At 52.9% G+C, this 14,146-nt stretch overlaps 1 protein-coding gene across 2 annotated transcripts; it reads right to left on the reverse strand.

Moving 5' to 3' along the window:
* Positions 1–213: 213 nt before the first annotated feature.
* Positions 214–10,772, reverse strand: ZDHHC22 (zinc finger DHHC-type palmitoyltransferase 22). 2 transcript variants are annotated; one of them, XM_054530882.2, is made up of 4 exons: positions 10,525–10,772; positions 8,890–9,032; positions 8,141–8,680; positions 224–2,872 (listed from the first exon to the last, which is right to left on the reverse strand). In XM_054530882.2, exons 3-4 carry the CDS (start codon positions 8,664–8,666, stop codon positions 2,607–2,609), a joined length of 792 nt encoding a protein of 263 aa, XP_054386857.1. In that variant the 5' UTR covers positions 8,667–8,680; positions 8,890–9,032; positions 10,525–10,772; the 3' UTR covers positions 224–2,606. The 2 variants fall into 2 exon arrangements, with proteins under 2 accessions (XP_024087408.1, XP_054386857.1); XM_024231640.3 differs by lacking the exon at positions 8,890–9,032 and having other exon boundaries at positions 214–2,872.
* Positions 10,773–14,146: the final 3,374 nt, after the last annotated feature.

The following is a 14,146-nucleotide window of genomic DNA, read 5'->3' on the forward strand; positions in this document are numbered from 1 at the left end:
GGATTGTGGAGTGAATCAAGTGTCCCCAGGGAGGGGCAGGGGCAGAAGGGATAGGATACTCAGAGAATCTGAGCCATGGTTGTTTACCAACTTTCTTAATTGTAAGAATTTCTTAGTATTTTCAATACTTATTTTAAATATTTGAATAGCTAGTATGGCTGCATCAGTACAGTCCAGCCCTGCTACCAACAGTGCCCATACAATCATATCAAATCCAATTTAAAACCATATATTTTATTGATGTTCTTCAAGGACAATACAGGGCCATGTGTACAAATGCTACTCAAGTCTCACATCTGGCAACCTCCCCACCGTCATCCCCCATTGACCAGGCTGCAAGAAGCCAACATCCTGTAGGTCTCCCTGTTGCCCTTCCCCAGGATGTCAGGCCTCACCGTGCTGAGCCTTCAGGAGGCTGGAAATGGCAGGGCTGGCTTCTAAGCTTGAGCTCTGGGATCAGGAAAGAGTCAAGGCCAAAATTGCCCAGACCTTCCCCTCCTCCCTCTCCCTCCCATTGCTTAAGTATGGCCAGAATTGGGGGTGAAGATGCCCCCGGTGACTCCTCCATTGAGGCAGCCTAGGCTTCCCCTCTTCAGCCGTCTCTATCACATTTTTTCTTTCCAAATGACCTGCCCCACCAACCACCAAGATGGCAGAGTGACCATTTTGCAGGGAGTGTGAATCAGTGCACAGACGGCAGTGACAAGGTGCCCCTGATGGCATGAATCTTGTCATCCTGTTCATCACTGCATTGCCAGTGCCTGGAAGAGGCTGGGAACGTAGTTGGCACTCAATAAATATACGTAGGATGGATGAATGAAGGAATGAATATGGGAGGGAGAAATATGAGCAGGTGGAGCCAATACTACATTAGCTTTCCGGGGGGCGTGAAGGCAGAACCACAGTAAAGTCCTCCCAATCTCTGCTCAAGAACCCAGGCTGTTGTGCAGCTATCAGCAGGTTGCTGCAGTCGGCGGTTGGACATTGGAGGGCATGGATTCAGCACTGCTGCCTGCATGGATGTCATATTGGCTTTGGGACCCAGTCAGGAGGGGACACTTGTGTTGTCGCTACTCCTTTATATGCCCCAGGGGTCTGGTCCTCTGGGTTTCAGAAAACACACAGCAGTGCCTCCACCGGAGTCAGTCAGATGCGCAGGAATGGTCTGGGAATTGCACCCTTATATTCTAGTCATCTCCACTCCTCAGCCTTAACTCACCACTGCCCCCCACGCCCTGCCACCGACAATGACACTGCTCCATCTCCCTGTCCTCAAATGCCAGTCCCCTCAACCACCCAGGTAGCCCTGTCTCTGCAGAGACTCTCTCTTCAGTGGCTGGGTTGGGTCCTGATTTTCAGACCCCTCCCACGCCCACACTCCCCTCCAGGAAAGCAAATATCTCACAGGCATCTCTGCAGATCTTGCCTCTGGGTCCAGCAATCACAACCAGGACACCAGAACCTTGGGACTGGAAGGAATGTGTAAGCTCACCTAGAATGACCCTGTACAGAAATCCCTTCCACAGCATGCTTGGCAGACAACTGCCTAGACTCTGCTGGAATACCTCCAGTGATGGGGCACTCACTACCTTCACAGGCAGCCATTCAAACATTGAACAGTTTCAGCTGCTGGAATGCCCTTTGTATAGGGCATAAATGAACCTAATTGTCCCTCTCACTTCTCCCTTTCCCCTAGGCATTATTCCTATATGTTTCTAACAACACTCCTCACCATCTCTCTCTGTCTCTGTCACACACACACACACACACACTCTTCCATGTGGTTATACAGTCGAATACCCCCTTCATTTATCAGTAATTATCTTTCCCTGTCCCTTCTTCCTTGCCTTCCCATCATCTGGCAAAGACCTAGGGGCTGGAGATCAAGTAGAAAGGCTGGAAGAGTTCCAGGGAGAGGAAGCACCCAGCCAGGTCCTGGACTGGGCTGGGCCGGCCAGATGGGGCAGGGTGGACAGGGAATAACATTTGGAAAAAGCAGGCCATTGATTGCTGTCTCCCAGAGAAAAGGTCTTGAACCTGGTGGCGGGGTGAGGGAGCGGCAAGCTACTGAGTTCTTTTTCCTACAGAGGGGATGCAGACACACACCCACTCTTTCCCAACTCCCTTAGCAGTTGGCAGAGCTGACTTGGCTGCCTCTTACACGTGGTGATTTTAAACATTTGCCAGCCTCCAGGTCCCAGGGAGTCTCATACCAGCAGCAAGAATCCACTCCCCTCTCCCAACATGGGGGCTGACAGGAAGGGCTCTAGCAGACAGCAGTGATGAATGAGACATGGTGGAGAATGGATGAGCCAGGAAGAGGGGGAAAGCAGGGATCCCAAGGGGATGGAAGGAAAGCAGAGGCAGCCTAACGGCTAGCAGCCACCTGGCTGCTAGAGGAGCCTAGAAATGCCTGGGGGGACATTTTTCCTCCTTGTCATGATCCGCCAGCCCACGCTGTTCTCATGGGTGGAAGGTGAGGGGAAGATGCTAGGACCTTACCAGCACAAGGTTGTAGTGAGTCATGGGTGGAGACAAGGCTGCCATGGTTTTATGCTCAGGAGGAGTCAAGACAGAGACAGAGAGATAAATGACGGGAGTGTCTACTACTTATCCTGCTGCTTGGAGCTCTCACTTCCGACATTGAACATGGGGACCAGCAGGCCCAGCAGCCACCTCTTTCCGAAGACTTCTTGTAAGTTCTTGCGCCAGGGCCGGGCCCTCACTGCCACCCCCTTCCGCACCTGGTGGCGGGTCTGCCCGCGGAGGATCAACAGCAGCTGGTGGCAGCAGAAGCCGGCGCAGGCCAGGCCGATGGCGAACCAGAGGTAGAGCATGAGGATGACGAACATTTCAGAACCCAGGACAGCTCCTGCAGGGCAGGGGGAGGGGAAACACCAGAGCCGCTTTACACCCAGGCCACCTGCAGAACTGCGATCTAGGCAGGCTTTCCACCGGGAGGGAGGGAGATCAATGAGATTGACGCTACATTTTGTAGCAACCTCAGCGCTGCAGCTGCAGTGAGGGAGAGGAAGGAAGAACCAGCTGCCCTAACTTTTTCTTGGTGGGGATGGCACCTGAGGCAAGAGGGGAAGACTGGAGATCTGGCGGAGAAGAGAGCTAAGTTTGATGAGCTTAGCAAGGAGAGCCCTCAGCTCCTGGGGCAGCACCTGGCCGCTGATAACATTTCTGTAGAGTAGGAGATGCCTGTCTCTCTCTGCTTTCTCCTTTTGGGCTGGAAGCAGGGTGAAGGGGTTTTGCTCAGGAGGAGAGAGGGGTGAGCTGGGGACCCTAAAGAGGGAGCAGGTGCCTGGGCAGCTGTCTAGACCACAGCACCTTCTTCCTATTATTCTGGGAACGCTGGTTGAGAGGACTCAGGAAAATGACAGCATGATGGAGAGCCGGGAAGAATAAGTCACGAGCTTAGTCTCAAGAGTAGCCCAGAGCACCAACGTAGAGAATAATTCAGTCATTAATGTTAACAAGAGGACAGTGTGGCCACCACAGCATTCCACCAGAGCTGGTTCTGTCAATCAAAGCTTGCTGGAAGAGGCCCCCAAGGTCATCAGCCCTGTGTCGTGGGGCAGGATCTCCCCAGAATCCCTCTAAACCAAGCACTTCCTATTACTGGTTTGAAATAATCACTGAGTAAGAGTTCCCACACTCTTCCTCAGAGTTTGGGTGGCTGGTCCATGCTAGGTTTGAATGTCCCAGCTGTGTGGACTGGCACAAGTGTCCCAGCCTCTCAGTTGCAGCTCGCTCATCTGTACAATGGGTATAATAATACTAACGATTTCATACAGCTGCATGATTCAAGAAAATGATGTACGGAGTGGTCAGCATCCCGGTTCACACTCAGAGCGGTGCTCCCAGCAGAGGGTCATTTTACAGAGCAGGAGACTACATCTAAAATGAGTTCAACTCCTGAAACTATCAAGCTTTCTCCTTCTCCTTTTCAGGGCTTAGAGTCCTGGCTGGGCTGCAACTTTGGCAGCTGTGGCAAAGACACTTACCTTGACCTACCCAGCAGCCAGGGCACTGGACCCTGGAGTTAATTCGAAAGTATTCCTTAGCCTTTGGCTCCCTGTAGAGCAACCCTATCACCTCCTCTTGTGGGGTGGGGCACCTCCTCTAAGGACTCCACCTTAAAACCTATTCTGCCCCTGAAAATCTTAACCATATTTTGCCCTTTCCCTAGCCTTCTCTTGCCCCAGCCCACCTCTTCCCAAGTCTCTCCAGCCTCCAATTTCCAAAGCCCTGTCAACTGGGCTTTCAACACTTGTCCACTATGAGCAGTGGTGGACTCAGCAGCCAGGGAGGATGTGGATCTGATTTAGATTCTCTCATTAGCAGCCTCCTCTTTTCCTCATCCCTAGGAGCTTGGATAGCTGTATTCTTTTTTTTTTTTTTTAACAAAGCTGGAGACAGATAGGCCCAGCTGCCATTTAGAGCAGCCCCTCCACTGGCACAGGGGCAGCAGTGGGACAGGGCTCACATTGGGCTGTGCCATCCCCTGACCCACTTCTTCCATGTCGGCACAGATTAGCTTGGGCAGCCATGTGCGGGTTGGAGGATCCCAGGTCCATGGTGCCCTTTGGCGTGAGGAATGCTGACAGGCAAAGATGGCCCTCGAGCTGGGATGTGAGAACATCAGAGCTGTCAAGCTTGGGCCTGCCTTGCAACACTGCCCCAGGAACAAGCCTGGGTGGATGGAAGCCATTTCCCACAGGGCTTTTTCCTGGCACTAAATCAAGGCACGAGAAAAAGACCTTGCGGCCTTTTCTTGGCCCCATGCAGCAGCTACAAAAGGCTATTCTGGGGACCTGCTTTCTCTAAAAGTGTTTGAAGTTACCTAGCCTGGCTGCTTCAGCTCCCCTTAACTATTTAATAATAGTTCTGCTTCTTTTTAAAAATCACAGAATTTTCCTAATTGGCCTAAAAGGACACATCAGTCAATCTCTCCTGCCCCTTCCTCCCAACAAGCATCTATAACACCTTTGACAAATAATCACCCAGCATACTTTTTAATACATCCAAGGACAAGTAGCTCCCTCCCTCCCAAAGTGGCTCATTTGAGAAGCAGCTTCAGAGAGGCAGCCCCCAAGAGGCAGTATGGTGTGGTGGAAAGAGTATGAGCTTTGGAGGCTAGAAGCCCCAACTCCAAATCTTGGTTTGGAATCATACCAGCTGTGTGGTGTTGGTGCAACTTAACCTTGCTGAGTCTTTGGTTTCTGAGCCTTAAAAATGGATATGATAATATGGACTTGTCATGAGGAATGGGTGAAATGTGACACGCATAGTAGGTGGTACATAATAGGTGCTCAATGAACATTAGTCCCCTTTCCCTCTTACTGGACTTTCTGGTAGCACCCATCATGCTGGTGTACTTACCCAAATGCCACGATACAGGTCAGATGGTGGCATCTCCATTTCCCAGATAAGAATAAGGTTCAGAGAGGTGACACAGCAACCTGTACCGGTCCCACAAAGCCCAAAGAAAGGGCAACTTCTGAAACCTAACTAGCTAGCCGCCTCCCTCTCTGGATCAGCTGAGGGCCTGTGGTTGGCCGCCACCTTCACACTAGAAAACCCCTCCCACTTTTAGCTCTCAAGGCCCAAACTCACAGCCATCCATGCTCTGGTGACAGATCTGACTCAGATCTGTACCAGAGTTGGGGCCAGCTCAATTTCTTTCTTTCTTTTTTTTCTTGAGACAGGGTCTTGCTCTGTAGCCCAGGCTGGATAGAATGCAGTGGCATGATCATAGCTCACTGCAGCCTCAAACTCTTGGGCTCAAGCAATTCTCTCACCTCAGCCTCCTGAGTAGCTGGGACAACAGGCACATGCCACTATGCCTGGCTAGTGTATTTATTTATTTTTTATTTTTGTAGCAATGGAGTCTCACCCTCTTGCCCAGGCTGATCTCGAACTCAATTTCTATTAAACAACCCATGCTTCTTACTCTTTTCTGTCCACCTGTCCTCCTGAGCAGATGAGAGAGGGTGCTACCAACTATTCGGATTGAGGGTTGGGGAACAAGAGGAATGGGAAAGGGAAAGCCGAACAGGTGGGGTGTATGTCATGGGAGGGAAAGAAGGAAGGTTGTCAAGAGGAAAGATGAAAGGTCACAAAAGATGAGATAGGAGAGTTGGAGGTAAGAAGTCTTGGTCGCCTATTTCCAGTGGATATGGTGAGGAAGTGAAAGACACTGGAACTGATGCTAGCACAGGAGTCTGGGCCCCAAGGTGGGCACTCACTGGCTCTGTTCTCCCATCAGATCAAACCTAGCACATATGGACAGGCCTCAAGCCCAGATTTATCTTAAATCAAACCATTTCAAGGTCTTCCTTCCGGAACCATCCATTTTTACGGTTGGCGAAACTACTTGGAAAAGAAAGTATAAGCAGGCTTGTTGGCTCTCTTCATCCCTCCACCTGCCTGTGCTCACACTCCACCCACTAGCCCACCCACCCACCCTCCCCCGTCCTGGTTATTTTGGTCCCGGCAGCCTCCTGTGCCAGTGCTGGGATCCAGAAGGCCTGAAAGCTGTGAGTTCTGGACCCAGCTCAGCCACCAGCCCTGAAGGCAGCCCCCGTAGCTGGGTCCCCCCTGTATCTCTGTGTTCCCACCGCCAAATGGCATGATAGTTCTATGCCTGGGAAGAACTGGGCTGTAGCCACCACAAAGACTGAAATGATGGCTTCCCCCAGAGTAGAGCAGAATTTTTATGAATGTTCAGTCCAGGCACCTCAAAACAATCTTGGGCTTTCAGAGGAAGTAGCTGCCCCCTGTCTTTCTTTGCTCCTAGAAGGCCAACAGGTGAGGAAGCATGCTCTATTCTCTGAGCCACTGCAGAAGAGCTGTGGATTAAGGACCTGAGAGGCAGACCAGAGACTGCCACTCAGTAGTAGGAAGATACTGGGCAAGCCACTTAATCCCATCTGAGTCTCGGTTTCATCATCTGAGAAATGGAGATAACAATGCCATACATGCACGCTCAAGCACGTAGACACTACTGATTGTGGAAGCTAAGCCATTCAGAGTCAAAGGCCAGGGTAGGGAGGAAGTGGAAGGAAACGCAGTAGGAGCCAGTCTCAAGGCCGAATAAAGTGGTAAGAACTGCCACCAGGAGCTGAGTCCTTCTAGGGCCAGGTAGCAGGTAGTGGTCCTTGGTGCATACTAGTTAAAGTGCAGTCCTCAGCCAGGTGCAGTGGCTCACACCTGTAATCCCAGCACTTGGGGAGGCCAAGGTGGGTGGATCACTTGAGGCCAAGAGTTCAAGACCCGCCTGGCCAATGTGGTAAAACACCATCTCTACTAAAAATACAAAAATTAGCGTGGCGTGGTGGCACACACCTGTAATCCCAGCTACGCGGGAGTTTGAGGCAGAGAATCACTTGAACCTGGGAGGTAGAGGTTACAGTAAGCAGAGATTGCTTTCACCACTGCACTCCAGCCTGGATGATGGAGTGAGACTCTGTCTAAAAAAAAAAAAAAAAAAAAAAATGCCTGCCTCTCCCACCCAAGTTCCCTCTGCTCTGAGCCATCAGCAGGCTGGAGAACAGGCTGGTGAGGTCAAACATAATAGGCAGGAGGACAGAGCTTAGCCTCCTGCTGGTCTGGACTGGCAACAAGTTCAATATTACTGCAGTTGGTTGGTGAGACCTCTGGAGAGCAGAGTCCTTGGGTGACATGTAAGCAGAACTGGGGTCCAGGCAGAGGAATGTCATAGCATGGTTGTACCTCATGGGGCTACATGAAGGAATGGCCAGCACCTAGCCCTGCCTGGCACTGAGCAGGTGTATTACCTGGATGCCACAACTCTGTGAGCATATGGATAACATGATGGATGAGGATGATGGGGGTAAGGGGGGATGTTACTAATAAAATACAGCATGTCCGCTTAATTTGCATTTCAGATAGCCAATAGCAAATTTTCTCAGTGTATCTCATACAATATCTGGGACATGATTATACTAAAAAATTATGAGTTGTTTATCTGAAATTTTAATTTAGCGGGACGGTGTGTATTTTTATTTGCTAAATCTGGCAACTTTTGGGGTTGGGGTTTGGGGCCCGGCAACCTTTGGGGTGGGAGGTCTTTGTGTAGAGCCCAATCTGCCCGCCAAGGCCCACTCACCGGAGAAGAACTGGCTGATGGAGGTGGGCAGGAGCGTCAGGAAGGCCAAGGGGTGGGCGAAGGAGATGGAAAGGACAGCGGAGATGTAGGCCACGCCGGCCACCATGGAGTAGAGGCAGGCCAGGGAGGTGTAGAGGCAGAACAGGACGAAGTTGCGCATGTTCCTGCTGCCGATGCAGTTGCCGGTGAAGAAACAGTGATGGTCGTGCCTCAGGGTGACTCTGGCGCACACGCGGCAGAAGTGGGTGCTAGGTGAGGGGCATGGAGTCTTCCTGGCCGAGGCCCCCTGGCAGGCCCCCAGGTCGTCTGGGGAGTTCTGGATGACAAGGACGTAATTGCCCAGGGCGTTGGCCGAGAGGAATAGGAAGAGCGCCCCGTGGAGCAGGGCAGGCGAGAAGAGCCGGGCGGCCGCGGGGTCCTCACGCATGCTGGGCAGGAAGAGGAAGAGCTGCAGCACGAAGGTCACCAGGGAGATGCACAAGAAGTAGGCGGGAGCCACCACGTTGAGCAGCCGCAGGGCCAGCATCCTCGATTACATTCCTGCGGGGCCCAGGGTGAGAAGAGGACTGACTGACTGCGGCGTCCAGGGGGCGCCCTCGCGCGCTCCTCCGTGCCGCGCGTCTGGGGCACTGCACGCGACTCCACGCCCCCAACCCCCTGTCCCGCGGATTTCCCCTCCCCAGTTCCCTAACCCCGGATCAAGCAGGCCAGAGACCCGAGCCCGCAGCGGCCTCGGGTCTAGGCCCTACCTGGGGATGCGTTGCCTGGGGTTTTGAGCGAGCTCGGCGCCTTGGCGCGGCAGAGTCTGGCACAGGAGGGACGGACTCGTTTGCAGTCTATAGGAGTTGTGAGGGTGGGGGGCACCGGGGGATAGGACTCCTCCCCTCTGTGGCTGTGGAAACAAGCCCAGGTTTGGGATTTCTGGTTCAGACCTCCCTAGGAGGAGAAAGGGAAGGATTTGGGGTCGGGGGCGGGGAATCAGCGGCATTTGACCTGCTGGAAATCCTGCTTCACACTCCCCTTTCTCCGTCCCTGCGCCCCCACCCACACACACATCTTGGGCAGCACTCAGGGACCTCACCGGTTACCCAAGGCTCTTTGGAGGTATGTGTGCGTGCGGGACCACGATGTGTGTGTGTGTCCTTGTCTGTGACTCTGTACGTGTAATCTGTGTGCGCTTGTGTATCTGTATTTGTGTATGTATATATCCGCGAGTACAGACACGCAGTATCTGCTACCTAGCTTTAAAAAATCAATTAGAACAATCGATACACTCACACTCGCTCTTGGGCACCGGGTGAGGTGGGGGCGCAGCCAGAATACCTGTGTCAGCGGGTCCTGGCCAGCACATCTCTCCAACGCTGGCTGCCCGGGCTATTTCTTCGCAAAGAGCGTTTTCATTTGAGGCGAAATTAAAATCCCCCCTTCGCGCCCGCCTCCCGCCCTCCTGCTGAGAGAAACCCAAACAACCCTCATGGAGCCGAAATCCTTTACATGCCGACAAGCCCGCCCTGGGCGCACGAGTGGATGCTTGGCCAGCCTTTCCTGGGATCGACCTCGCCGCCGTGCTCAGCCCTCACCGCGTCCCCATCCCACCCCACGCCTCACAGCCGGGGTTCCTGGCCAGCTTCGGAAGCCACCGAGAAATAGGATTCCGTGCGCCCGAGAGAACTTTTCCAGGGGCTAAGGAATCGGCCAGCCGGAGGCGCGAGAAAAGTTCTGGGAAGGCGGTTGCACCTAGGGTGGGTGGATGCCACGGGGCCTCCGTTCAGGCTGTCCCGTCCGCACGGGTCGACTGGTCACCTTGGAATCCCCTTTGCAGGTCCCAGCGCCCCCCGGGAACCCGCAGCCTCCGCGGAGAGCGTGGGCCTCTCCCTGACGCTGGGGCGCAGGGCAGTGCACGCCTGAGGGTGGTCGCCCGGGGCTGGGCACCGCCCCCAGTCCTGCGCCGCCGGGGGCTGCGGCGGTGCTGCCCACCCCAGAGAGCCCTCGGCCTGGGGCTCCGGCGAAGCAAGTGCCTTCCCCGCGCCGGTCGCCAGGGGGGCGCGGGAGCAGCCAGATGCGCCGCAGCCCTGGGAAGGCGGCGAAGGACAGGGGCTAGGGGAGTGAGGGGCGCTCGGCAGGCAGCCTCAGCCCTGGCCCTGCGCGGGAGAAGGGACAGCAGAGACCGCCCGTGGGGCCCCGGGGCGTAGGGAGCTGTCCGTTCAGCCCTGGCGCCCGCCTCGCCCGCGGCAGAGGGCGGCACAGCCGGAGCCTTGGAGAGACCGGCAGCGCCGGCGGCCGCGGGCTTCTCGGCCACTGCCTCCCGGACGCATGGGAAGCCGCCCCCCGCGCCGCCGCCGCCGCACTGCCGCCGCCGCAGAGGGGTGAGGAAATCAACTCACCGAGCTCTGGTCGCCGACAAGAGGAGCCCCGGACGCCGGCTGTCGCCCTGCCCGAGGCTGTAAAGTTGTGGGCTCGGCCCGGCTGGCTCGCAGCCTGCGCTTCGCTTCGGGAACTGGGCAGGTAGCGGGGATGTGGGGAGGAGGGAGCGGGCAGCTGCTGGCTTCCCACTTGGGCGCCAGCGAGTAAGGGCCAGGAAGCGGCGGGGATGGCAGCTGGGCACCCCCCAGCCCCGCCACCCCTCCCTCCGCTCCTGGGGGCGGTGCTCTGGCCGCCAGTCTCAGCTTCGTGGACTTGCCCCCTCCTCCCCTCTCGATTCCCCTAGAGCGGGCTGGGGCGCCCTGCCTGGTTTCAGCTGCCCGTTCCAGCTAGGAGATTGGGATTCAGCCCTGATGTGGATTCTCCAGCCATCATCCTGCCCTTCCCTCTCGGCTATGTCCCACGACCTTCCCTGCTCTCCACTCGGACTGAAGGAACCCTGGGGGTTTGAGAGGTCAGCTTGCCAGGGCAACACCCATGAAGATCAGTGTCATCTCCTCGGAAGGGCTGTGTACAGAGGGTTGGGAGTTGGGACTCTGGAGCCTGTCTACCTGGGTTTGAATATTCACCATTCACTACTGTCACATCTCAGATTCCAGTTGCTTCGTCTGTAAATTCCAGTGTGATCTTAGATTCCAGTTGCCTCATCTGTAAAATAGAGATGTGAGAGTTAAATGACAATCTATGTAAAACCCTTAAACAGAGCCTGCCCAGGGCAAGCACTGCTTGACTAGATCATAATTAGAGACACTACTTATCGGGCCCCTACTAGGTAGCAGGCATTGTGCTAAGCCTTTAGCATAAGACGCTTCCTTAATCCTCTCAGCCTGGTCTGTGAAGCTGGCTGAGCCCCATTCTGGGGATGAGGAGGTTGAAGCTCAGAGAAGCTAAGTTGCATGTCTAAGGTCATACAGCCATTAAGTGACAGAGCCTGGACTTGAACCTGGTTCTACCATTAATGCTCCTGCGCTCAGCCTCTACACAACCCAGCATCACCCTGGGACCCACGGGCAGCTCTGATTTGAGAGAAGGAAAGACAATGGGAGTTTATCCAGACACAGAGCTTGAACTTGGAGCTTCTTCTTTGAGCCTCACCCCCACCTTCTTATTTCTATTTCCTTCCTCTTCCAGGGCTCCGCTGTTCTAAGGTGGGTACTGTGATGCGCCAAGAGGTTAGTGACACCAATGTGTATCAGATAGTGGGGGGTCGGGGGAGCAGAGCCTTAAAAACATCAAACACTGCAGGAATATTGGTGCCATCACCATCCTCAATTTCCTGGGTGTCGTAGCTCACCTATCTGCCCTGTTCCTCTCCTCTGGGTGATGGCATACTTAATAAATAAATAATTATTTATTGCTTTCTCAACTGGCTGATTAAAACAAGAGCAATCACTTGAAATGAGGGCCATATGCTGATCAGCTCAGCCTCTATTCTTGAATAACCACACACTGTTTCCTCTGTAATTTATCAGCATACATCAAAATAAAAAAGAGGCCAGGAAACCTTTTCACGTTCTAAAAGGATCTGACATGTAAGTGAAAGAACAGTATATGCCACATGGTGGCCGTGAGCAGCTGGTAGCCTTGTGAGTTCCAGTGGCCACAGGACAGACACGGGGAGGCACACATGGCCCTTTTCTCTTCAGAGCAGCTTTGTCTCATAATCGTGGCCGTCTGGGCCCCTTTTCACAAGCTCTGTCTGCCTCTCACATGGGCTTGGCAGGGAGGGAGCCTGGCTGGGGTGCTTGGGTTTGGGTATACTGACTGAAGATCTCCATTCCCCAAATACCTTGTGAGTCGGGTGGTATTTCTAATTTTATTTTGCATATGGGTGTGAGGTGGGAAGGTGTGTGTCTGAATTTGTGTGTATGAGGAAAGGGAAAGAGAGAAAGAAGCTAAGCGAACGTGGGAAGATGTTAGTGGGGGAAGGGAGTATTCAGTCAGGAAAAGGAGATCTAGTCGTGGAAACACAAACGGACAAGGATGATTATTTATTTGGAAATATCGTTTATCAACAGAAAAGGACATTACAGCTTCAGATCTAAAGCTAGTGGTTCCTCAGCTCCCCTTAAGGAATGGAGTGAAGGGAAGCACGGCAAATGTCATTTTGTTTTTCTAAAACATATGCTTATCCCTGACAAAATCAATAGGGAGGCAAAATCAATATGAAAACTTCACTTGGATTCTGGCCCCATGAGAGTCAAGCAGACTAAGAATGAGCATTTTATTGCCATTTACTAGCTGTGTGACCATGAGCAAGTCATTTAACCTCTCTGCTCTCTGCTCTCAGTATTCTCATCCGTATAATGGGAATAAGAATGCTGCTGTTACTTTGTGGTGATGATGATCAAATGGGATCACGTAATTTAAGCACCTTAGCATCTCCCACATCTTTAGGGCTCCTCTTTTCAACCACAGGGCTCTCTTCTCTTTCCAACTAAAATGAGAGCTCCTTGCCTATGTTGGAAATGTTTTGGAGTTTCTTCCATATTTCCTAATAGGATGATTTGCCCAGAGTCGACACCGAATAAAAGTCTCTCGATCGATGAATTGCTACTGGTCTGTCTCTGAAAGGAAGAGCTATATATTCTGAGGTCTTTGAAATGTCTGGTGAGGGCCAGACACAGTGGCTCACACCTGTAATCCCAACACTTTGGGAGGCTGAGGCAGGCAGATCACCTGAGGTCAGGAGTTCGAGACCATCCTGGCCAACATGGGGAAACCCCGTCCCTACTAAAAATATAAAAATTAGCCAGGCATGGTGGCCAGTGCCTGTAATTCCAGCTACTCAAGAGGCTGAGACAGGAGAATAGCTTGAACCCAGGAGGCAGAGGTTGCTGTGAGCCAAGACCATGCCATTGCCATGCAAAGCCTGCCATGCCAGCCTGGGTAACAGATCAAGACTCTGTCTCAAAGAGAAATATCTGGTGAGGACACATTTGCCATTGATCTTGAAACCTGCCACCACCCACCCTGACTCTGATCTCATCCTTCATAAACAGTGACAGAAATAATTTATAAACCACACTCTCCATTGTTCTTGTTGTAGATTCCTATAGTTAAGCCATAACTGTACCTGCAGGCAGTCCCATGGGGGCAGGGACACAGATAAGCATCTCATTGCTGTCCAGCCCTTTCCTGGAGTTATGCGCCCTCAATCTTGCTATTTGGTGGTGTTATTTGAATAAAATGAATTCCCTTTCAAGTGGAAATTATTCCACTTTGCCTCAGAGTGTTGTATTACAAGGAGAGAAATCCATGTAGCAAGCAGCTTCTGCCTTGAGTGAGTAACCCCGCCTCCATGTCTGTCAGGCCTGTAATGCCCCAAATGTTCTGGATGGAGACTATTCCAGGATGCAAGGAGCTGCACCTAAGAAGGCTGGTGGTGGTTTTCTTTCATTCTCATGCTCTTATTTCAGATAGATCAAGGTGAAGATAGGCTTGGGTCAGGATGCTCTTTAGTGCTGACAGCAGATCATAGCCAGGGATAACCACAGAGTGCTTCCCAAGCCTGGGAAGGCTTACAAAGATGCCATCCCTGCCTGCCCAGATTTGGAAAACATGCAAGTGTAATCTTCATTTTAG

This window comes from Pongo abelii, chromosome 15 (assembly GCF_028885655.2).
Source record: "Pongo abelii isolate AG06213 chromosome 15, NHGRI_mPonAbe1-v2.0_pri, whole genome shotgun sequence".
NCBI lineage: Eukaryota > Metazoa > Chordata > Mammalia > Primates > Hominidae > Pongo > Pongo abelii.